The 24,929-nt window shown below is 54.4% G+C and overlaps 1 protein-coding gene across 1 annotated transcript in view; it reads right to left on the reverse strand.

Moving 5' to 3' along the window:
• Positions 1-2,073: 2,073 nt before the first annotated feature.
• Positions 2,074-24,929, reverse strand: part of SREBF2 (sterol regulatory element binding transcription factor 2) — a 59,028-nt gene continuing 36,172 nt past the window's right edge. The window contains exons 11-19 of the mRNA XM_058741160.1: positions 23,318-23,487; positions 14,927-15,095; positions 13,517-13,634; positions 12,564-12,673; positions 11,271-11,403; positions 8,632-8,800; positions 5,826-6,011; positions 4,233-4,344; positions 2,074-3,826 (exon numbers count right to left, since the gene is read on the reverse strand). Of these exons, the coding sequence (XP_058597143.1) occupies positions 3,606-3,826; positions 4,233-4,344; positions 5,826-6,011; positions 8,632-8,800; positions 11,271-11,403; positions 12,564-12,673; positions 13,517-13,634; positions 14,927-15,095; positions 23,318-23,487 (1,388 nt within the window). The 3' untranslated portion in view covers positions 2,074-3,605. The remainder of the gene's footprint in view (positions 3,827-4,232; positions 4,345-5,825; positions 6,012-8,631; positions 8,801-11,270; positions 11,404-12,563; positions 12,674-13,516; positions 13,635-14,926; positions 15,096-23,317; positions 23,488-24,929) is intronic.

Raw genomic sequence — 24,929 nt, forward strand, 5'->3', positions numbered from 1 at the left:
AATGTCCACACCAGTGGGAGCCATGGGGGAGGGAGCACTTGGGCCCCAGCCACCTGGAGGCTCCCGAGCACAGGGGAGAGGGCTGTGGGGAGCCTGAGGCCCCCTGGAGGGTCCATGCCCCTTACTGGAGGTGAGCCCCTTCCGGCCACTCTACATGTTGAGTTGGTTAAACCTAGCTGATTCTCACGGACACGGTCTGGCCCTGAGCCGGCACCTGGCTTGCAGGCCACTTGGCCAGCTTGGTCCAGGGCCACCCCCCTAATGGGTGTGGGCAGTGGGCCAAGTGGACAGCTGGTGCTCAGGATGGGGGAGCCTCCTCCCAGTAGCTGCTGTAGGGGGGAAAGGGGATGGGGATGCTGGACGCGGAGCCTTGGCAGTGACCCCACCGGGGTGCTCACACAGGCTTGCATTGCCAGCTCCCCCTTCCTGCCAGGTGGGCTCTGGGTAGCTGGCTGCGGCTCAGGGCATTGCCAGCAGCCTGGGTGCATCGAGTTCCTTTGAGCCAGGGATGGTTGGGAGGTTGAGGTCTGGGTTATGTCCCTCACTGTGTGACCTCAACAAAAGCCACCCAGTTGGGCCTCTGTTTCCCTCCTGTGTGCCCTAGGCATGATATATATATATATATATATATATATATATATATATACTGTTTTAATAACAGTGGCCACCATCTATTGCTGTTTCTTTTATTTAATCCTTGCAAAAGCCCTATGGGTGTGTGGCTTTACAGATGAGGAAATTGAGGTTTTGAGACCCAAGTAACTCGCCAAGGTCACCCAGCTGATTAGGACTCCTGTCCTCTGCCGCTGTGAACCTGAGGAGCGGCAGGCAGGGCACTGTGGGGAAGAGGAAAGGTATGAACGTGTGTGCTGGCAGGGAGGGGCTCCGCTCAGGAGGTTCATGGTCTCAGATCTTCCTCCTGCCGCGCGGGGCCGCCCTGAGGCACCCCAACCCCCAGCTCTTCACCTGTAACAGGGCCCGCCTCACTAGCTCTTCTGGCTTTTGAGGAAACCAAGGCTCAGAAGCCCCAGGACAGAACAGGGTCAAGAGTCTATGGTCCTGCCTGCAGTGAGGGCCCAGTGGCGTTAGGGGAGAGAGCCCTCACACCCTCAACTGGGGGTACGGTGCCCCGGGGCCTATCTGGCAGCTGTGTAGAGGGAGGTGGAAGGGGGGTGGGTGCTGAGTCATGGAGCCTGCCAAGACTTGAAAGATCAGGTTCCTGGGTCATCGGCCACTCACAGCCACCCACCCTGGTGACACAGGCCTTGACAGGGCTTTGTTGGGAGGTGGGTGCAACCCCTTGCTCATTCGCAGTCCCCAGGACCCTAGATCTCCATCCCAGGACTGCCCTTCGGAGAAGACTTATTTCTCAGCCAGGCCAGGTCACTGACCTTGCTCTCCATGCTCCATGCTCATCCCCAGGTCACTCCGGACTCCTCCGCTTCCAGCCCACTGCTGCTCCTCGTGGTCTTGCCTCTCGCCAGCCTCATAAGGCACTTAACTGTACATGGAACTTTGTGTGTGTCATGTCACTGAAACTGGCCAACACGTCTATGGGCACTTAAAGGCAGGGACTGTCATCCCTGTGGGGCACACGTGGAAGAGGAGGCAGACAGAGGTGATGTCCTGCCCCAGGCGACCAGCTGGGTACAGGAGCTGGACCTGGATGTGACTTGTGGGCAGTGAGCCCTCAGGGGGGATGGGGATACAGCCAGTAGCGGACAGATTTCTCTCTGAGGGGTGAACACGCATGGGCTTGGCACCCCAAATCTGAAACAGCCGCTGCTGTGAGTGGCCAGCTGTGTCCTGGATACAGTGGCCTCTGACCCAAGCAGCACCTCTGGCTGCCCTTTTATCCCAGACTCTGTTCCAGCCCAGGAGTGCGCGCCAGCAGCCGGCGTTGTAAGGAAGCGGGTGGATGGTCGAGGAAGGTCCTTCCAAATGAAACCTTCCGGGAGCCTCTCAGCAGAGAAGGAGGGGCTGTCCTCAGTCCCCGACCCACCAGAGGCCAAGCTTTGCAGCCACCTGGCTGAATCACCACGGCGGTCACACTACAGACCCTCACACGCCTCATGCTGGGTGGTACCAATCTGTTTATTGAATAACCTACATCCAGGACACAGTGAACGATTCCATATCAAGGAAGCCATAGGTGTATCCCCCTTTCAGCGAAAAACTACCCCCTCCCACCCCTAAACAATAATGAGAAAAGGCACGGTATATACACATGACACAAGGGCTGGCTCGCCTGGTGGGCAGGGGCCACGACTTACAGTGTGTGGGGGGAGGGGCAGCAGGGAAAGAACGTGGGTAAGTTCCAAGCTGAGCCACTCTAGCCTGTCCTCGGCATCAGGGGGAGCCCCCGCCCATTCTCTACCCCAACTGGCCTGAGGGGTGAGGAACACAGGCAGGAAGGGAGGGAAGGCAGCCCCTCTCAGCCTCCCGGAAGGTTCTGAGGTCTCAGGCAGTCCTCAGGTCCTGGGAGAAATGGCCTCAGGGGCTGGGCACCAAGCCCGGGGATCCAGAAAAGTGGGACCACTTTTCCTCCAAGGACCCTCATCGAGGCAGGGGCCTTTATTCCTAGTGTTTACCCTGAAAAGGGGATTGTCACTGGGGAGAGACTGGGGGTTGGTCCCTGCCACCCTGGCTTATTTTCAGGTCAAGAATTCGGGATAAAAATAGACTGTGGAGGTAGGAGTTGGGGTGGGAGGGAATTGAGAACCCACACTGAAGGCCCCCGGTCCCCAGTCCCAATGGGTGGCTTCATGTCTCCCAGCCCCCTGGGCCTACCCTGAGCTTGCGCTGGCATCCCAGGGGGCGGGGGAGTGGGAAGGAACAGGACAATTAAATAAGATACCATTTATTTTTTAAAAAATTAAAAAATAATGCCGACATTATTTCATCCAACCCCAGGCCTGCCCCCTGCCTCCCACTTGCCTCCCCAGAGCTGGGCCTCCCTCCTACCCTGGCTGTCCTGTGTAATGAAGAGAAAACAATGAACTGGCTTTGTCAGGCACAGGGGAGGGAACACAGATCCAAGGAGAGAAATAAAGATACCACAGCAACTCAGCCCTGCATCACGGCAAACCCAAGCACACGGATATAAAAACATCTGTATAAAAAGGGGGAAAGGGGCACGCTGGGCACAGTGCCAAGGGTGAGGCGCTTTAGTGCCCAGAGACCTATGTCCCCCACAGGGAAAGCCTGATAAAAAACAAGGAAGCAGGAAAGGGGGGGTGGTGTCTGGAGGAGAGAAAAGCTGGGGAGGGCTGAGGGCTGGAGGCAGGGACCAGGCAGCTTGGGAGCCCCCTGCCACTTTTAAGTCAGGAAACTCCCCAATTCCTGCCCTGCTCTTTCCTCTCTCAGACCCATGGGGCCCTGGACCACGTGCATCTGTCTACAGCAGCTTTTGGGGCTCTGCCCAGGGGCCTACCGGGCTGAGGTGCTCCACAAGCCTCAGCAGGCAACAGCTCAGAAGACAAGGCTCATCCCACAACTCCCAGAGGGAGCAGAGAGATTGAGAGACAGGGAGGAGGGAGACAGACTGAGAGACAGAGGGAGGAGGGGGGCGGGAGGCAGGGGCTGAGGTGGGCAGAACCCAGGGGTCAGGAGGCGGCGATGGCAGTGCCGCCCCCCAACTTGACAATCATCTGCTGGCAGTCGTTGCATGAGCGCCGGTCGCCTGCCTTCTCCAGGGTGCGGGCTGCCTCGGCCAGCAGCACGGCCCGCTGGCCCGGGGAGGAGAGGAAGGACAGGGGAAGGTGGCGGCAGGCCAGCAGGATGGCGGTGGCCCGCTCTCGCTGGCCGGGCCAGGCGTCCACCTCTCCTGCAGGAACGACGAGGAGACGCGTGGAGGAGCCGCTCACCGAGCTGTTCCAAGGGCTCACCCTGGACTCGTTTATTTAAACTCAGAGCCAGCCAGTGAGGCAGTGCTGGGGCCGGGACGGCATCCCCAGCCCTCCCAGAATCCCCAGCCCTCCCATCCTCACTCCTGAGGCTGGATCCACAACCCAGCCAAACCCCAGCCCCACAGCGTGGTCACGGATCCTCCCCCGCAACTCAGAGAACCGGCCTCGGGCCACTGCTATTCTCGCGCCACCTCTGAGAACAGCGCAGGTGAGGACAGCCACCGGGGCTCTGCCAAGGGTAAGTGGTGGGCTGGGACCCTCCTCCCCTCCCCTGCTCAGGCAGGGTCCCCACCAGGCCTGGAGCTGGGGCGCAGATAGACTCACCATGCTTGGTATTCTGGGCAGTCCGGCGGCGTAGACTGTGCTCCAGCAGCTGGTGCGTGCGGGTGGGGCTGGCTCCCGCCATCAGGCGCACAGTGGCTTCGTGCAGGAACACCTGGGGATGGTGCAGGGGGACGCACCTGTCTGTACCCCAGTGGTTACCTCTCTAGGAGGCATCGCGTCGGCCACCCAACAGTGGCCCTTCTCTCCGCACTACCCTGCCCTGCTCTCCCCTTGGAAGCAACTTCCGTCCTAACTCTGAGCTCCGAAAAAGCCAGACACCTGGAGGAACAGCAGGAATGGGGAGCACAGCACAGGCCAGCTGGAAACAGGCAAGGACGCTCTCCTCTACAGGAGACAAAGAGCCCAGACGTTGCCCCCGGGGGCTGGAAGAGAAGTGGCCTGGGTGCAGCCTCAGGCCTTGGGGGTGGCGTCCAGCTTGAAAACAGGCAGAGGTGAGGCTGGGAGGCGGGTGGCAAGAGGAGGGGAACAGCTAGCTGGACTGGCACCAGGGAGGCTCGGTCCTGTTTCCTTCAGTTTCTTTAGAAAGAAATAGAGGCCAGAACGTGTCCAGGGGAACTGTGGCTCTTCTGTAAATATGAGTCACTGGGGAACGGGGTGGGGGTGGGGGGCAAGGCCTAGATCTCTAATTCCTTAAATCACAAGGCTCCTTTATACCCTTTCCTATCTCCATCTGTGGGGAGGGTCTCGAGTGCCACTGGGGAAGGCAGTGGGGCCAGGGGAGCCACTAAAGAGTTGCGGCAGGGGAGAGGCAGGTTGGAAACGGTGTCTCAAGAGGAGGCCTCTGATGCCAGCCGTGCCCTGAGCAGACCAGAGGGCCCTGAACCTTGGGGTACACTTCCTCTTTTCCCCAGTGGAGCAGGTTCAGTGGTGATTATGTATGTTTTGCCCGCTGTCTGTCCTGGTTCACTGTGAACAGTGGCCACAATGTGGCCCTGGGAGGGACCAAGGAAAAGGCAGACTCACTGAGCCCTTCGCCCCTCACGGACACTAATGGCCTTCTCACTTGAAATTTTAGAAAATAATTCAGGCAAAAACATGTTGAGTACATAACTCTAATTAGCAATCACAATAAAACAAGCAAGGAAATTATTTGGGTCCCGTCAGCCCAATTACACAACTGCCCTGGGAGACTTCTCAGATTCTGTGGCCATCGCCACGGGGATATTGTGTGCAGTCAGGCAGCAGAGCCAAAGCCCCCGGCGACTCAGAACAAGAATGAAATGAAGTGCTAGGGAGATTCCGTCGCTCTGACAACAGGAAATCAAGAGTGGAGCTCTCTCCATGCCCTTCCCACCCCTCCCGGGGCCAGGAGCCCTTCCCATCCCCGCATTTGACACGTGAGGTGCAGTCGGTGCGGCCCCCTGCCTGTGGGCCCTCGGCCTGCTTGCCACACTGCAGGGCTGGGCGCACAGCGGCTACTCAACTAACACAAGCAGAAGAAAGGGATACATGCAGCTACCCCCATGCATGACACGGGGGTGACCGGCTGACCTCCGAGGGCCAACTCTGCAACCCCGTGCTGGTGCTTCTAGAACCCCACCTACCCTCCCCTGCCGGCTGGCTGGGTCTCACCTTGCGGTATGCTGGGCGGAAGCTGTGCGCCAGCCTGCGGAGGCTGCCCAGGTCCCGCTGGAAGCCGGCCAGTTCAGCACCGGATGCGTGGTACGTCTCACCCAGCGCCTGGCTGGCTCCTGCCTGCTTTTGCCAGAGCGCTGTCCTCAGCGATAGTAGCAGGTCACAGGTCAGCAGCTGGACCACCTGGGGGATGAGCCACAGGGAGGAGACCGGTGACTGACCTATCGCGGGGATAGAGATCCCAGCGGTTATCAGGCCCTCCCAAGCCCAACCCTCGGCAGCTCCGGGAGGAAGTGGAGAGTCTCAGAGGGGCAGCCTGGAAAACGCTCCCCAGACAGCAAGAGAAGAGCTGAAGGGCAAACGGGCTCACAGCATCTAGTCCTTTCTATGACCCCAGGTGGAAGATCTGTTTCTCCCATTCTGTGGGTGAAGAAGTGAGGCCCAGAGAGGGCAGGAGCTTGTGCAGGAGACATGCAGCAGGCACCGGAATAATACCTTCGTGGGCCTGACAGGAAGACACAGGCTCCTCCCACCTCACAGGAGGTGGCCTCACGGCAGGCCCATGCCCCAACTGGGCCGCAGCCCTGCCCCGCAAGTAGGATCAAAGGACCCGAAGTGGCAGCATAGCCAGGAGATGGAGGAAGGGAAGGAGGAGGCTCACTTCTACAGAAGGCAGCCAAGGCTCGGCCCCAGTGGTCTCTGGGGTTGGGGAGACAGGAGTCCAAGAAGGCGAGACCACGGACCAGTTGAACACTTGGGTTTAGCCCACTGACCTAAATCAATTGCGGTTTGGCCACCAACTGGCACACAACTGACCCTCTCTCAGCCTCCGTTTCCTCATCCACAAAACGGCACCACAAGGCTACCGTGTTACAGGAGAGCACCGTGCGTGCCTACTACACCTGGCCTTTGGAAGCACTGTCAACGCCAGCCACCACCAGGCACGGATGCCGCACAGCGTGCGAGTGGGGGACTCACGTACTGTCCGCACGGCACCCATGAGGCTGGGCCACCTGCGCGGCTCCCATCAGTACCGGGGGCAGTGAGAGTGAGGACAAAGCAGACTTCCTTGTGAGAGGGGTCCCATGGGGCCCTACAGGTTCCGATGGACTCCCCCCGGGAGATTCCTCTTCGTGTCCCTTCACCAGGGCACTGGACCCACCCTGGACTCTGCCTCGTGCCTGCTCGTTGTCTTGTCCCTTCGCCACACTGTTTTCTGGCTGGTGATGGCCTCCCTCTTCAAACCAAGCCTGGCTTTTTTAAAACATTTGTCGTAATGTTTATTTTTTTGAGAGAGAGATAGACAGAGTCAAGCGGGGGAGGGGCAGAGAGAGGGAGACACAGAATCGGAAGCAGGCTCCAGACTCTGAGCTGTCAGCACAGAGACCTGAGGAGGGGTTCGAACTCAACGAACCGTGAGGTCATGACCCGAGCCGAAGTCGGGCGCTTAACCGACTGAGCCACTCAGGCGCCCCAAGCCTGGCATTTCTTTTTTTTTTTTTTTTTAATTTTTTTAACGTTTATTTATTTTTGAGACAGAGAGACAGAGCATGAACGGGGGAGGGCCAGAGAGAGGGAGACACAGGATCTGAAGCAGGCTCTAGGCTCTGAGCTGTCAGCACAGAGCCCGACGCGGGGCTTGAACTCACGGACTGCGAGATCATGACCTGAGCCGAAGTTGGTCGCTTAACCGACTGAGCCACCCAGGCGCCCCAAGCCTGGCATTTCTAAGAGGTGAGCGCTGGGGGAGCACCTTTGGGCGGCGGGAGCGGCCTGGGGCTGGATTCTGCCCTTTGACAGATGCCAAGCTCCACGGGGTCTCCTCCTTGGCCCATTGTCCCACACAGAACTGCTGCCCAGGAACCCCAGCCCCAAGAGTGCGAAGCCTCTCTCTCGTTTCCCAAAGTCAGCTGAAACTATGTGGCTCCTCCGTGGGCCTTTACTCTTGGGCCCCTCTGGCACAGTGCTTATTCTGTAGGGCTGGCAGGCTTCCGGGCTCCCCCTAGTATCTGGGACTGATACTCACCACCTCTAGCCAGAAGTGCCAACCTAGCTACCTCGGACCAAACCCCAGTGCGGGGCTCAGAGTCTGACCGTCCGGGCCATAGCCCGTCCCTCCCTTCACGGAGGGAAACCCAACTCCTGTTGAGTGTGCAGACCGTGCTTCGCTTTTAGCTGTGCCCACCCTGCCCCTCCTCTCTCCCGGGGCGGCCATGCCTTGGGATCCAACAGTGACGGCAGCGCCCCCTACCAAGGCACGGTAGGAAGTCTCTCGAGGGCCAGGCAGGCCTCTGTGATGCACTGTGGAAACATTGCACGGGTACCACCAGAACATGCAATGCAACTACAATGCACCACAGCTGCCCGCTAGGAGGCGGGCACCTGGCCTCGGAGGTGCCCAGGCCGGTCAGTCAGCTCGGGGTGCGTGTGCGCGCGGCTCGGGGCCCCTTCTAAGGCTGGCCTGCAGCGGTCTGCGGGACTTGTGCAAGCTGCCCGGAGCAGATGCAGAGCCCTGACCGTCTCTGGTTCACCTGGGGCTGGCAGAGCTGAGGACCAGCAGGACCCGGGACTCGGGGAACCCAGCAAAGGCACAGGTGGAAACATGCTCGCCCTGAGGACTCCAAAGGGGCCTAACTGGGCCAAGAGGCTATGTCTGGGGAAAGGCACCGCTTGCCCGGTTTGTCTTTGGGACGGCCCCACAGGCCGGGCAAGCTCAAGGTGGGCAGGGGTGTTCCTACCCACCACAGCTGAGCACCTCCCCCTCAGATCCCCCTGGTAGGGGGCCAGATCAGCCCCCACTCACATGATTGAGGGTGAGGTCGCAGGTGGCCCCGCTAACATTGAGGCTGCTCCACAGGTGGCCACTGGCCCGCTCACAGTGGCAGAAGGAGCTTTGCTGCCCGTCCGCCTTCCCGGAGAGTGAAGTGTGCATGGCTCTGCAGGTGTGGAAGACGGCCTTCACCAGGGGGCTCCTGGACAGTGAGAGGGAGGTGAGAGGCAAGAGGTCAGTGAGTGTCCCTCGGGCGGCATGAGGAAGAGCCTGAGTCGGTGACACATGGGTCTGTCCACTCACATGCGGCCACAATGGCTCCAGATCTGAGATGCCGGGGCCCTGAATGAGGGCGGGCTCCCCACCCCTACAGCCTCCTTCATTCAGGGAGTATTGATAGAGCCCCGGGCCTGGCGATGCAGCAGTGGGCAACCCAAGTCCCTGCCTGCAGGTGCCTTCGAGTGCGGGAGTCAGATAATAAATGCACTGAACACTGAACATGTAATGCCAGGCAGAGCAAGCGCCATGAAGGGAAGCTGAGCAGAGGAAGAAGGTGGCATCTTATAAGGGATGGTGGTCAAGGATGTCCTTGCTGGAAAAGTAACATTTGGGCAGAGATCTGAAGGAATAGGGGAGTGAGTCGTGTGGCATTCTGGGAGGGTTCCAGACAGAGGTGCAACATGTGCAAAGGCCTGGAGTCTCTGATGCATGGGAGAATATCCAGGGGCCAGAGGCTGGAGGGAAGAAACCGGGGGGCAGCACAGGGAGGGCAGCTGCAGGCCATTCACGGCTGAACAAGGCCCTTCTCAGCCCAGCCATGGCCCCCCCCCCCCCCCCCGTCCCGCACCACCTCGGACTCTGCCCCAGGATGCAGGCATCGGCAGACCAGCTCTTTTTCCTTTCCCCCTTCTGTGCCTCTGCTGACGTGGGTGCACAGGAGTGTCCTGTCTCACCAACTTGTCTCCTGAGACTTATTCCACCTGCTGTGTTCCCGGGGCTGCCTTCTCCTGTCCTGCCCTCTATACGCCTCCTCAGGCTACCCACTGGGTCAGGCCCTTTGTACTCACCTCTGCTCCCCTCAACACCAACCTGTGGTTATGGGCCTCCCTCCCTCTGGCCCAGAACCCCTCCCAGTGAAGAGTTGCACTGGCTGCTTCACAGAAGCCACCACTGGTCTGGCAAAGGCAATGGCACGAGCTGCCCACAGGAGAGAGCACCTCTGCAGGTCGGGCCACTATCCATCTGCTTATGGCCGCAACTTGCTCTCTTGTCTACTGCTGCCTCTCAGAGCCCAGAACACAGCTGGGCACCAAGGGGGCCCTCAGTTAAGTATCGACTAAATAAACAATGGAATCATGGAAGGGGTGCAGGAGACCCAGGAACGGGGCATGTGGCCGAGAGTCAGGGATCAGACACCCAGCTCAACCACCAGGATTACCACTAAGGAGCCACCTAAAACAGTCATTCAAACAATCTGTGCCTCAGTTTCCTCATCTGTAAAGCGGCCATAATCCTACTTGCTGCCACCTGAGATGACATAAAGTATGGACTCCATTATTTGTGCCTGCTCTCTGAGGGGCCGCTCCCCCAGAAGCTGGGTATTAAGCTCTCCAGAGAAGAGTAGCTTCTTTTCATAGAGCAGATCGGGGAGAGACTGGGGAGGCTGGGGTGGGGGAGGGTTCGTTCCCACAGCATTATTATTCCCCAAGAGCAAAGGGTCCTTAGAGTGACTGAATTCAGGGGAAGGAATGTCAGCTGAGGGTCTTAGCTGATTCCAGGGCTCTGCTGCTCACAAATGAGGGGACCCTGGACAAATCTACCCGCCATGTCCTCAGGCACACTGGCTGGGAGAATGTAAGGTGGGTGCTCACTGGTCAGGGTACTCAAAACTGGGTTACTTAAATGAAATTGGGGTGTGTGACCTACCTTAGGGAACCTGCCTAGACCTACTTTTCTCAGCTCTTTCCTGTTCTCCTGGTTGAGAGTCTGCGTGACAGGAAATGTTCCGGCCTTGGGTCTGAGGACAAGAACTTTCTGTCTTGGAGCATTGTACAATTTCTCTGGGGTTGCAGAAGATGTTAGGGGCACTCAGATCCAGTCAGAAACAGACAGGGGGTTGCACGTTACTAGGGGCCAAATGCCCCAGAGGCAGGCGTTGGGTCCCCAAAGAGGAATGTCAAAAGCTCTCTGGTTATGCCTCGTGCTAAAGCCTTTTAGTGAAGGGCTGACTGGGGCGGAGGGGGTGGGTGTTGACAGGAAGCTGAAAGGAAACGGGGTACAATGCTGGCACGCGAGAGACGGGCCCTCACAAGCCCTGTGCTGGCCGTGAGCCATCACCACGCGGCCTGGCTGCACCATGAGCTTCTGAAGATGCCGGGAGCCACACTGCTCTCCATCCCCATTAGCCTGTGGTTCCATGAGAATGGGGGACGAGGCCCCGGAAGTAGCACTGGCAGCTGCTAGGACAACGCACGCAGATGGGCTTGCTTGCCATCGGTTTCTCCGTGCTGCCCTCTTCCTCCCTCTGGCTTCACCTCTCCATCTATTATGTAGTCCCCAAGCTGCGCAACCTTTCACCCCAGTGGCCACTCTGCTGACGCACAGAAGTGAGCCTGGCACACCTGGGATTCCCCTGGAGAGAAGCCAGCGAGTGGCCAAGGAGGCTTACGCACTCTGTCACTTCCAGGGCCTTGGGGACACGCTCTGCTTCAGTAAAGTGAGCGCGCACAGCTGCGTCATCTCCCTGGAGCCAGCCGATGGCCATAGTGATAGCAGACGTCCACCACCGACAGATGACATCTGGACCTGGAACGGAACAGCACCAAATGTTACTCCAGCACCCACACACCTACGGAGCTCAGCCTGGCCGCCTGCACCTAGTTCCCATGTGCACGTGCCATCTGTACCTTCTGGCGATGGGCCAGGGGCCTTTGCGTGGCCCTCTCATAGAGATGCCGGTGGGAGCGCGAGCCAGCACGTCCTTTTGGAAAGTACTGGCAATCTGTATCAAGAGCCTTAAAGATGCCCACTCCTATTACTCTAGTAACTCTAGTAATCCCGTTTGGGGCAGTCTATCACCAAAAAAAAATGGCCTAGAGAAAAAAAGTACAGCAAAGACGTTCACTGTCATGTAATTTTTAAGGTAAGTGCTGGAAACGTCATGAATCTCTAATGAAGTCACAAAGAGTAGAGTTTCTCAAGTGTTTCCAGTAAGAGGCTGTGGTTAGAATCTTCAGTGTTTTCTTCTCAGAGGCTCAGCTTTCTCAGCTGCAGAATTACGGTGCTAGTGATCTCGCGATGCCAGGGGTGGTGGGGCAGGAAGTGGAAGCGTAAGATAAAAGGCGGAAGAGCCTGTGCTTTTCTAAAGACAGGCTGCAGGGTCAGGGGTCACGATGGGGTGGCCGCTTTTCTGGAATCCTTCCCTCCCTGGCGAGAGTGGCCAGAAGACAGCCTGAAGGCCCCCCTCTCCCAGCAGCCTCAGAAACAGCTGCTGTGCTATCATCCTGATGGCCATCTAGGGACAGAAGCAAAGAATGTCAGTCAGCGGGTTGCACTGGCTCACCCAATGGGCAGCCGCTGAGCAGTAAAGATACCCGGGTGAAAAGTCTCTTCAGCAGAGACTGTCAGACCCAAAAGCAGCCTCAGGGCCACCGTGCATCAACAAGTGAGCTCCTGGTGTCCGGACCACTTGTTGCCCAGTCTGGGTGTTTGGGAAAGTTCCAAGGAAAGACATTCACTGCTCATCGTCCCACTTCTAGGAGAATCTTTATTTCTTGTCCCCAGAACGCCACCCAGCAGGGGGTAACTGTGCGTTGGAGCCACGTGGGGCCATAGATACACACCTCAGATCCAGAGAAGATTCTCAAGTGAACACTCACAACTGACCTGGACCCGCTGGGACAAAAGGGCTGTGAAACTGAATTAAGCAACACGAGGCCTGAAGAGCTACCCTGCAAAGTACTTACCAAGGGCTGACTTGAGCACGGAATTGCTGGAGAAGGGTGGTGTCACAATCCCCACAGAGTCCACAAAAGAATTAAGTAATTTCAGGTACTCCAGAGCATTAGAGAACTCACTAGAAAGAAAATAAACGGTTCCATGGTACATCATAATGTACAGAAGGACCACGCTCATGCCTGGCTTCGGCGCTCCAGTTCCAAGACCCAATGGCTATATTGGCCTTTGCTCCCCCCGACCCCAATCACACCAGGCACACCCTAAGCCCTGTCCCCAACACCACTGACACCATTCACAGTCTCCACAGGCTTTCATTCTTCACACGTCTGGGCTGTTCCAGATGCTCCTCCCCTCAAGGCCTAGTTCAAATGTCATCTCCTACCACAAGTTCGCTGATCTCACCGGCAGAGCTGCCCTCCCTTCCCCGCTAAGGTGCACTCCAGTCAGGACCTGGGCCTTGTAGGAGAGTGACTCTGGCACCTGTCCGCCCCTCAGCTCTTACTCTGAGGAAGAAAGACTGTGCTTAATAGCTCTGTTAAGAATAAGAAATTGCTTGGCACGCTGCATAAAGGTCTGAGTCCCCCAGATGTCTGCCTTCTGCTCAGCCCTCCACATTCCATTCCTATGCCCTCAACAGGCCACCCCCCCCCTCCCCACTGCCAAAAGCAAAGCAACCTGATCACATCTCTGATCTGCTCCGAGAACTGCCTCTGCTTGGTGAAGGGATGGGGGAAAGGAGAAAGAGGGGGGAAGTGGCACACCCGGTATGGGAGGAAAGGGCACAGAGGTCAGGTCAAGGGACTCTTGTGAGGCTGGCAGGTTTGAGAAATACCCTGGAATCATTCGATTTCCCTACAGACCCTACACTAGGGATTGTTTGCTTCCAGGAACGTGGGCCTCCAGTTGCCCCCAAGCTTCCTGGGCAGATGCCTGAGGCAGGGGCCCATTCTGGGGACATTACCAGCTCTCTTCTTCCTGTTCTCCCGCCTTCTTCTTGGCCTGAGGCTTCACCAACGACTCAACAGCTCGTTCCAGCAGGTTCTTGCAGAAGGCCTGGTGGACCTGGGCAATGGGGTCAGCTGAAGAAGAGGGGAGAGGCCTGAAAGGTTAGATGGTCTCATCATGAGCCCATCTTTGTCTTTGCAGAGAAACAGAGGGTACTGAGAGGACCCCGAGAAACAGCTATCCGCTCTGAATGGGGATCGAACCCCCTTCTCAACCAAAGCCCACAACCACCTTGTTAGACAGTTGGAAGGCGGGGGAGGCATGTGCGAGGGGTGCTGGGTCTCCTGGCACAGTATTCAGTACTTTCCTTCAAGGCTGGGGCTGCAAGCCTTTTCAGAAAACAGAAAATGGGCAGGAGGATGGCCAGCTGAGAACAAAGTGGTGGCCGCTGCCCTGACATGACACAGAAGCCCTGCTCCTGTTTTCCAGACCTCTGCGGCCAGCGACGGTCTGGCTGCGCTGATGAAACAAGTGGCCTTGCAAAGCTCGCCACGGCTGTCACGGCCAAGTCGCCACTGGCGGGCCCAAAGTGGGGTGGCACCAGCCCCTCCCTCCCCTCACACGTACAGACACGGGGGCCTCCATCCGACCAGGACAGGGAGGCAGGACACTTCTGAGCACGTTCTGGGCAGTCAGGCCTAGAAACAGAGTCTGCACGAGGCGAGAAAGCCAGTAAAGTCTGTGGTATAGACCAAACAGACCGTGAGGATGGGGTTGAGACTTAAGATTGCTTTTACTTTTATCCTCCCTTTTTGGTGTCGTGCACCGAAACTTCTTATATCACACAACACAGTTGTTTTTTAAAAAAGGATAGCAGAAGCTCCCACGCACGCCGTACCTGCAGAACACGCCGCACTCTCCCGAGGCCCCCACTTTCGAGAAAGGGGAAAGCACACAGAAAGCAGAAAGCCTATACCGCTCGAGTTTGAGCACTGGGCGAGTCGCCTCCAATCACTGTCAAACACCAGGGACAGCAAGCCAGACTCTCCTCTGATGCCTGGAGCCCTGTCCCTGCCACCACTCTAAGCACTTGCTGACCGCCTGTCGCCTATTGTTCTCTAACTGCTCCGACCACGTCTGCTTTCCAGCGGGACCAGGAGGCCGGGGCCAGTGAGCAGCAGCCCCACACATCTTTTGTCTCCAAAGCACCCAGAACAAGGGCAAGAACGGCGTGACTGATGTGAGGACCACGGGATCTGAATGTCGGAGAGAGGCGCTGCTCACCAGGCTTGGGACCTCCCTGAGCTTTGGGGAAAACAAGACTGAGACCACCTGTGTCCCCCATGCGTTTGGAGCACAGTCCCCCTGAAGTACTGGTGCCTCTCACGGCTCTCCCAATACCCGGTGGCTGCAAAGGTGTTCTCACCTGGGTTCCTCTGGGCACAGTACAGACTCTCCTTGGCAGCCGACTTCACCGACCAGCTCCGCTCCATGAAAAACTTCTGGCCCAGGGGGTGGCAGAGCCAGCGCAGTGAGTCAGGGACAGCGCTGCGCTCGGGGCCACACAGGCTCTGGGCTCTGCTGAGGAAGTAGCTCTGTGGAAGGACACGGGCCAGGGGTAACACTGGGGTGGCGGAACGCTGGCTGTGGCCACCATGGGGCCATCAAAAAGCGCCACCGCGGTGGAGGCAGGCTGGGGAAAGGAGGTCGACAGGAGGGCCGGGACGCTCACAGACCTGGAGGTAAATGCCACTACTGTAACTAGGGCAAGTGGCTCTGGTGGAGCCGTCTGGACTTGGTGACCAGGTCCAACCTCCAGCAGGAGGGTTGGACAGGGCTTCGGGGCTCCTGTGGGGCCCCCGCCGCACCCTGCCCTGCTGGGTCTGCCTAATCCTCCTGGAAGCTCCCTCTGGCCCTGCTGGCATTCGACCTGCAGAGGCGGGGAGGGGGTGCTTCATCGAGGAGGGGTCGCGGAGGCCTCCCGGCTGCACGCCCACCCTCAGCCCTGTGAGCACCTGTGTCCAAGCCAGGCGGCCCCTTGGATCCTGGGACTTTTCTTATCGGTCATTTTAATTACTTTTGTGATATTTTTAGACAAAAGCATGTTCTGCTCTAATTTTTCATCTCTTTTACCTTTTTAATTTTTTTTTTTTTTTTTTTTTTTAACGTTTATTTACTTTTGAGACAGAGGGAGACAGAGCATGAACCGGGGAGGGTCAGAGAGAGAGAGGGAGACACAGAATCCGAAACAGGCTCCAGGCTCCGAGCTGTCCGCACAGAGCCCAACGCGGGGCTCGAACTCACGAACTGTGAGATCATGACCTGAGCCGAAGTTGGACGCTCAACCGACTGAGCCACCCAGGCGCCCCATCTCTTTTACCTTTGAGTATGAAGAGTATATATAGTAAAGGCACACAGCAAGTGACTAGTAACTGTTAGTTACACCATCATCACACTGGAAAGCACGAGAGTGAAGGAGTAGCCCTGAGGCTTGTCCCAGGACCCATGCAGGCATGCATGCCTGTGGATGATGCCTCTCCCCCCAGAGTTGGCCTGTCAAGGGCTTTATCTGGCCCCCTAAAGAGACCTGCACCCCAGCCCTAGATGAGCCCTTGATGTGAACACCAGCTGGTGAGGAAGGATGAAGAAAGACTTTGAAAGCCGCTTTGCTGGGCAATTCGAAGCCAGTGCCCATCTCCCCAGCCCCTCCTCTGCTGCAGGGGAGCATCACTCTAGGTCCCCAGGAATCAGAGTTGCAGGCATTAGGCTGTCTACCCATGTTTTCAGAAGTTCTATCACTTATCGAGTGAGGATATGTTTATTCCAAAACCCATGATTTCCAACCCACAAAACCACTCAGTGCAGGCTAATCTGAATGAGGAGCTGAGCAGAGGATGGGGGGAGGGAGAAGCATAAGACCCAGAGCTCAGGGAACCTGGACGAGGGGCTGCTGGGACAGGCTCGCAGATGTAAACCTTCATACTTCCGCCCTTGCCTCCACAATGAGGGCAGCGCCTCCTTGTCCAGTTCAGTCTGATGGTTCTGACCTTTACTGGGCTCTAAGTAGCCATCAGCTAATATAACGGCTTCAGAAGACTTGAATGCCAGGGTCAGAAATAGCACCACCGAAGTGCCACTCAGGAACACAGACTGAAATGACAGACTCTCTTGGGGGGGGGAGGGGTGGATCTGGCGATTGCTGTCTGAATCTGAGAGAGAATGACCTGGTCAAGCTGCTCTACAGGTATACTTGAAGACTATCACAGCACTTAATTCACTGAAGTCTCCAGTCACGGAGCCAGCAGCACTACTGGCCTTTCCTCCTCTTTGCTGGCCGCCATATACGAGACAGGATACTGGAGAACACACGAAGAGGCACCCCTACGACCTTCTCCCGACTCTCAACAAAGCACTTGCTGAATCTGAGCTTGTAACTGCAGTGGAGGAGCCTGAATGGGACAGAGGCTGGGGGTGGGGTGGCGGCAGTCCCAGCGCCTCTTAAGTCAAAGAACCTTCTAACAGTTGCCTGCTAAGCAAGGGAGCACGAGAGCTGCTCCAGGGAAAACGGAAAACAACTGTTCCCTGAGAAGGGCCCAAACGTCAGCAAAAGAAGCAGAAACAAAGCTTGGTCAGGTTGCTCTGCAAGAGGAACCCAGAGAAGCCATTTAGAAAATCATTAAGTTAAAATACATTTTTAGGTTTGATTCTTTTTTGAAAATTTTTTTGAATGTTTATTTACTTTTGAGAGCGAGAGAGAGCACATGCGTGAGAACGGGTGCATGAGTGGGGGGAGGGGCAGAGAAAGAGGGAAACACAGAACTAGAAGCAGGCTCCAGGCTCTGAGCTGTCAGCACGGAGCCCGAAGTGGGGCCTGAACTCACAAACTGAGATCATGACCTGAGCCGAAGTCGGATGCTTAACCGACTGAGCCACCCAGGTGTCCCTAAGCTTAATTCTTGAGAAAAACCTTAGTTGTAAGAAATTTCACTCTGTGTGTGTGTGTGTGTGTGTGTGTGTGTGTGTGTGTGTGTGTATGTGAGCTGGAATTTGGTGATATGAATTAATAAGAAATATAAATCCTGGGATACAGTCTCCACAGCATAATTTCTAGAAGGAAAACTAAAAAAATAACTTCTGTTGCTCTTCAATTTTCTTGGCATTATCACCTTATGATAATTTCCCTAAATTTTACAGACACCAGAATCTCCCCAAGCTGCGGGTGTGAGCCCCCTCCCCTCTAAGGCATCTGCTAACTGCCAAACTGAGCAGCTGTGGCTGGAGACTCAGAACTGCTTAGATCCCAAGAGCCACCCTGTACCACCCAGCCAGTCCCAGTTCCACAGTCCTCCCACACCGGGCTTCCCCTATGGTTCTCAAACTGTGTGCCAAGGCACCCTGAAAGCAACATCCTGAACTTGGGAGGGGCGCCACCGGATATTTTACAGGGGATATTTTCTGAGGTAAATACAGCCATGCTCAACACAAGTCAGACACCAGGTAAAGTAGTAAATGGGGGTAGTTGGAAGTCTCAGTGGGAGACTGCACGACCTTCCTTTGGATGATATCACACCTTTAAGAAGCTGGGATTTTAGAGGCTGTTGTAATAAAAAGCAAGTGCTGCATGAAAATCACTGTGGAACAGGAGACGAAATTGGCGGTGTTACTCTGATTTCAAAGTTTGAGAAGGTATGTGGTGCCCAACAGACACATGTACCCCAGCAGTAAGTAACCATGGTTATCAAGAATAAAAATATTATTTCCTTGGGGCGCCTGGGTGGCTCAGTCGGTTGAGCGTCGGCTTCGCCTCAGGTCACGATCTCGCGGTCTGTGAGTTGGAGCCCCGCGTCGGGCTCTGTGCTGACAGCTCGGAGCCTGGAGCCTGCTTTGGGTTCTGTGTCCCCCTCTCTCTCTGCCCTCCCCCACTCGTGCTCTGTCTCTCTCTGTCTCAGAAATAAATAAAACATTAAAAAAATATATTATTTCTTCTTTCAATTTTGTGTATATTTTTTAATGGCTACTAAATTGTTAAGAGATAAATATGTATCAAGATATCAAGATGTCTGTACCTAATGAATTAAATGGAACTGTTAGGTATTTCTGGGGCGCCTCGGTGGCTAAGTGTCAGACTCTTGATTTCCGCTCAGGTCATGATCTCATGGTTCATGGGTTTGAGCCCCATGTCGGGCTCTGCACTGAGTGTAGAACCTGTTTGGGATTCTCTCTCCCTCTCTCTCTGCCCCTCCCCAACTTGTGCACGCTCTCTCAAAATAAATAAACATTAAAAAAATTAAACAGAACCGTTAGGTATTTCCTTTAGCCCAGGGAACCATGAAAAAATTACTGAGACACAAAGGGTGCCATGAACTGAGAAAGATTGCAAACCTCTGGTCTAAATCATTTTCACAGAGGCCAGCCCTCCACCTGCCTTCAAAGTCTGACTCATTTGCTAGCTAAATATATTTGGCTGAATTCAAAGCTTCTTCTTCCTCTTTAGGAGAGTACTATCTGGGTCTCCTAATCTGTCCCCTCCCAAGAGAAGCAAACAGATGAAAGGGGCAGTTACCTTCCTAGGAATCAGTTCCTCTCCTCTGCCCACCTTACTGAAAATGCAAATTTGGCAATACATCAAGTGTTCCAGATATTTTTGGCCTTTGAGTGAGTGTCACCATCTCTAGAGATTTAACCTCAAGAGACACTTCTACAAGTGGGTGAGGAGAGTGTGTGACGACTCTCTCTGCAGCACCAGAACCGCAAATCCTGGAAACAACCCCAGGGCCCGACAGCAAACGTGCCGGGGTACCAAGTCCCCCGGCGGAATAAGGAGGCAACAAAGAAAGGGGCCCAAGACTTACCGCTTGGTTGAAAAAAGCAAGTGGTAAACTAGGGTTTCTGGTATGATCACACTAAGTAGATTATAATGCATATATATATATATATATATATATTAGTACATGCAAGAAGAAAATTCTGAGGAAGTACACAACACATTGTTCACTGCTTATCAGGCATACCAAATCTTTTTGAGGATGGGGCCTCATGGGCGGGGGGTGGTTTTAAGGGAAACACTTTCCCGATCCTCAGCTGCCACACATACACCTTCCTCAAATGGGCTGAGTCCCTCTGAAGGGTAGCTGCGTCTTGGCAATAAGGACAATCAAAACCCCAGAGGGACTTCTGGGATGACAGGATGATCCTAAAATTTATAGGGGGAGGTAACACTAGTCACTAAAGCTAGAGGGCTGATACATGCAGATATCAGGACATATTAGAAGACTCGACCATTAGGGGTGTGTGGTGTTGTGCAATGGAACAGATCAGAGCATCCAGAGGCAGACTCGTTATATACGGACACTTGATTTATGAAAAAAGTACCACTTGGTGCAGAGCAGAACGGACAGTCATTTTAATAAGAGTCTGGGGCAGGGAGACATTCAAGTGGAAAAAAAAAAAAATAGCTCTTGCATGCCTACCTCCATCTCATACAAAAAATCAACTCCTGATAGATATGGACTTGGATGTGGAAAAAAAAAGTCCGGTGTCTCGCAGACAACAGAGGAAGGTGTCTTCACAAGTGAGACAGGGCAGAGATTCACTGAACAGGACACAAAGTGTATGTAACGGAAAAGACTAATCATCTGATTTGACAAATATTCAGAACTTGTGCTCATCAGTTGACAGCATTTAGAGAGAGACTAGGCAAGCCCCAGAGGGAGAGAGATCCATACAAAGCACACATCCAACAAAGGTTTGGAGCCAGAACAAAGAACTCCTTGAATCAATAAAAAGGCCAGCATCCCAAATAAATAGGTAGGACTCTTCTGTGGTTTTCACAAAAGAGAAGATCCAAACGGCCAATGAAAAGGTGCTCGACATCACTAATCCCCTGGGAGTTACAAGCGAAAACTATCAGGCACCACCAGAAGGGCGAGAGATGACACTATCCTCTGTTCGGTGGGGATGTGGAGCTGGAACTTTCTTTCATACACTGCTGGCGGAGTGGCAACCGGTACGTCTGCTTTGGGAAACCGTTAGGCAGCGTCTACCAAAGCTGAACATCCACGTGACCGCTGACCTAGCAACACCAGCCCTAGAAATGCAATCTCACGCTCACCAAAAGATGAATGTTCACCGCGGCACTATTCCCAATAACCAAGGACAGGAAACAACTCAGCGGTCCATCTATAAGTCTAGTCATAGAATGGAATACTATAAAGCAAGAATAGACCATCCATAACTATATGCAACAACACATATGAATCTCACACATGACACTGAGCAAAAGCACATACTGTAGGACTCCCCTCATGCAAAGTTCCGAGGCAAAACATGCGAAGTGATCAGGATGGTGATCACTCTGGCTGGAGAGCTTAGGGGTAGGGGTAGTTTGCTAACTGCAAGGGGGCCCAAGGGACACTTCTGCGGTCCTGGTCATGTTCTGTTCTTGATCTGTCTGCTGGTTTTATGAGTGCATTCACCCTGTGCAGTCACTGAACTGTGCACTTATGATTTACGTACTTTGCTACATGCATGTTATACTTTAACAAAAAGTTTATAAAGGGGCGCCTGGGTGGCTCAGTTGGTTAAGCATTCGACTCTTGATTTTGGCTCAGGCCGTGATCTCACAGTTTGTGAGATCAAGCCTCAAGCTGGGCTCTGTGCTGATAGTGCGGGGCCTGCTTGGGATTCCCTCCCTCCCTCTCTCTCTCTCTCTCTGCCCCTCCCCTGCTCATACACTCTCTCTCAAAAACTAGTAAGTAAACTTTAATAAAAGTTTATAGAAATAACAAATGAAGAGGCAGATTAAACTATGGTGACCGAATTCAGAATAATGGTTATCTTTGTAGGGGGCAGTGTGAGTGAAAGCCTGCAAAAACTTCTGGGCATGATGGGAAGTCCTACTTCTTTTTTTTTTTTTTTTTTTTTTGAGAGAGAGAGAGAGAGAGAGAGAGAGAGAGAGAGAGATCACACAAGTATGAGCAAGTATGAGTGGGGGAGGGGCACAGAGGGAGGGAGAGAGAGAATCCCAAGCAGGCTCCATGCTGTCAGTGTAGAGTCTGATGCAGGGCTCAATCTCCGAAGCTGTGAGATCATGACCTGAGCTGAAAACAAGAGTCAGCACTTAACTGACTGAGCCACCCAGGCACCCTCTTCTTCTATTTTTTCAAAGATTTTATTTTTAAGTACTCTCTACACTCAGCATGGGGCTTGAACTCACAACCCTGAGATCAAGAGTCACATGTTCCACCAACTGAGCCAGTTGGGCGCCCCAGAAGTCCTACTTCTTGGCTCTGGGCAGTTGTTACAAGCTGTAAATTAAAATGTGCACATTTTTCTGTATGTGCATTGTATTTTGATAAAATTAAGGTCCTCAAAACACCTTTGGGGGGGCACGAAGTTACAAGTGTGATAATATGCCTATGTTATCAGACATTAGGACAAACAAACGGAATAGGGAAACAGCCTGGCTGATGCCTCCTGCTCTTAGCCTAGATTGGCCTTGCCCGGAAATGCCACCTTGACTTCTCTGAAGACTGGGTTAAGAGCCCAGTGTGTTCTCTGGGCAGCCAAATAAGCCTTGCACTCACCTACTGTCCTTAAGGCCTGTTCCTTGTCTGAATTCCCTGCCAGACTGTGTGCTCCCTGAGGACAGGGCAAGTGTCTTGCTCACTGCTGCGTGTCCACTGCAGAGGATGCAGCGGACTGAGCAGGGACTCAGTAACGTTTGCTGAATGAACATGTTATCTAGGGTCACTGAGACAAGACTGAGACACAGAAAGTACACTGGGCTTTCCCATGCTCTCTGTCACCTAGACTGTGGTGACACACTTCAGGAAACATCAGTGTCACCACAGGGCAGATTCCTATTCATCAGCTCATCAGTGTCATTACTGAGATATGCCAACAAACGGAGATGTGATCGTTCTGTTCTGAACACGGCTGATGTATTCGGCAGCCTACTCAAAGCGAGCACCGAATAAAACATGCCTGTTTCTGCTGGAGTAAGAAAGCCTGAGGTCAGCAGATGCTGTGAACTAGTTGATAACAAGGACTGTGCATTAGCCAACTGTGAATTCCCAAGGCTGGCCCCGTGCCGGGCACAACGGAGGCGCCTGATAACAGCAGTTCCTGCCCTGGGTCTGACCTGAGTTCCTTGAAGACGTGCACGGTTTCCCATTTCTGGACTCACAGTGCTGTGATTAAGGTATGTACTCACTACCTTCCTTTGTGAATAAAAACACCAGGAGACACAACCAGAAAATTTCAAAAATCTTTATGACCACAACGGGGCGCCTGGGTGGCTCAGTCAGTTAAGCATCTGACTCTTGACTTTGGCTCAGGTCACGATCTCATGGTTTGTGGGTTTGAGCCCCACGTTAGGCCGTGCACTGACAGTGCACAGACTGCTTGGGATTCTCTCTCTCTACGCCATCCCCCTCTCGCGCCTTCTCTCTCAAAAATAAACCTAGAAAAAAATTTTTTATGACCACCTGAAGAGCAGAAGTCATATATTTAACCCCTTGAATCCAGGTCACTCTGTATCACTGAGTCCGTCTTACTTCAGGTGCCAAAATGCCCCACTTACGCTTATAAGAGCCATAAGGGTTTGGGGTTTTGGTTTGTTTTTCTTTTTTTTTTTGCAGGGGGGTCTGTTTTGTTCAGCGCCATAAATATTTGTGAAATAGCCTAGTGGATGAATACCTACTCCTCTAGATAGTCAGCACCCAAAGGCAGACCCACACCCGTTTCTGCATCTTAGCTCCTGGCTGGGGAAGGGCGCCTCGTGCAAGTCTGCAGAGGGGACCTGCAGGGTACTCACCGCCAGGAAGCCCAGCTTGCCCCCACAGCGGGTCTTGAGCCCCATGGCAGCAGTCAGATGGATCTCAACCAACATGCTCGGCGGGACTTTTTCTTCTGCACACTCAGCCAGGTTCACGGCGCACAAAGCCATGTGCACCTCCGAACAGGCAGATCCTGCAGGAAGCTTCCCTGTGGCAGGCAGACACAGACGCTGACGTTAACACATTCCTCCAAACCAAGGTTTTCTCTAGTGCGGTCAGGGTGAGAGCGGAAGGACTGAAGACAGTACTTGGACTCTACCATCAGATGGTCCTGGACGGGATGCTAGGCTCTGCGACTCAGTAGCTCCTTTCTACCTCATAGGTTCCTTTCTACCTCATAGGTTGTTGGGGACAAGAGAAAATGCATGTTAAGTACCCGGCACACGGCACATGGGACGTATAAATGGGAGCCACTGTGATTGCAGGCTGTCGTATGGGACTCGGAGATGTGCACTGCAACATTTTCCAAACAGTGCCAACAGCACAACCGTGTTCTGCTAACACACCCTATGCCTCCAAATATCGAAAGAGGTGATTTTAAAAGAATCTACAGTATATAAGCACGCATCTTTTTGAGGGAGAAGTAACCTAAAACAGCCAGGACAGCCAGACACATCACGGGTTAGTAGGTGGAAGGCTAGGAAAAGCTTACTACACCTCCCATATGAGGGTCGCACAGCTCACATGGCGTGACCTTGAAGTCACGGGCCAAAGTGTCCTTGCACAGGCACGGGGGCTCGTCAAGGCTGCGAGGCTTTCATGCTGTTTCTTGCTTTGGTCCGCACTACAGGGCTGGGAGGTGGCTGGGGCGAGCAGTCCCCTCGTTTTGCTAAGGGAGGCTCAGCTTCAGGGGTGGCCCCATGTCAAAGGTCCAGACGGTGGCCAAGCCAGGCCTCCTGACCTCATCAGCCCCACGTTCTTCCCACGGGGCCACCCTGCCTGCCCCGTCTTTTTATCAGCCCTTACACTTTGTTCTGCACAGGCATCGGGTGTTGGTCTCCCTCAAGAGGCACAATCTGGCTTTCTCTTTTCAGGGGAGGGAGGATGGAAGCAATGTGGGGACCATACTTTAGTCACCTGTCCTCTCAGTGCCTTGTATAAAGCCAGGTGCACAGAGCATTCAGCAAATGTGGAGGGAATGAGTGATGGGAACTATCCCAGCTGGTATAGTTCCAGCCCCCAGGTGGGGCTCCTCCCTGGGAATGTCCTTCTGCCTGGAAGGCACATCCCCTTCCACGCAGCTGGCGTCCTCTACGCATCCTGCCATGCAAAGCCGAGACTTTTCAGAAAGCTTCCTGAAACCCTCCTCAACAAGTACCCCCTCCCTCCCGCCTCCCGCCCGAAGCCCCATCCTCTGCTACCACTACCACACTAAACTGTCATTCACTTGCTGACCAGCCTGCCTATCCTTAGAGCAGGAGTTTGTTGAAAGAAATAAATGACGTTCCGTTGAATCTAAGATGACATCGATTTGAAGTTTACTATTAATTTTAGGTACCACTAAGGAAAAAACAGTGCCAATTCACCCATTCCGTATCTCTGTGATTCCATATCACTGTGTAAATAAGGGACACAACCCAAGGGTAGAGA

Source organism: Neofelis nebulosa, chromosome 8, assembly GCF_028018385.1.
Source record: "Neofelis nebulosa isolate mNeoNeb1 chromosome 8, mNeoNeb1.pri, whole genome shotgun sequence".
Classification (NCBI taxonomy): domain Eukaryota; kingdom Metazoa; phylum Chordata; class Mammalia; order Carnivora; family Felidae; genus Neofelis; species Neofelis nebulosa.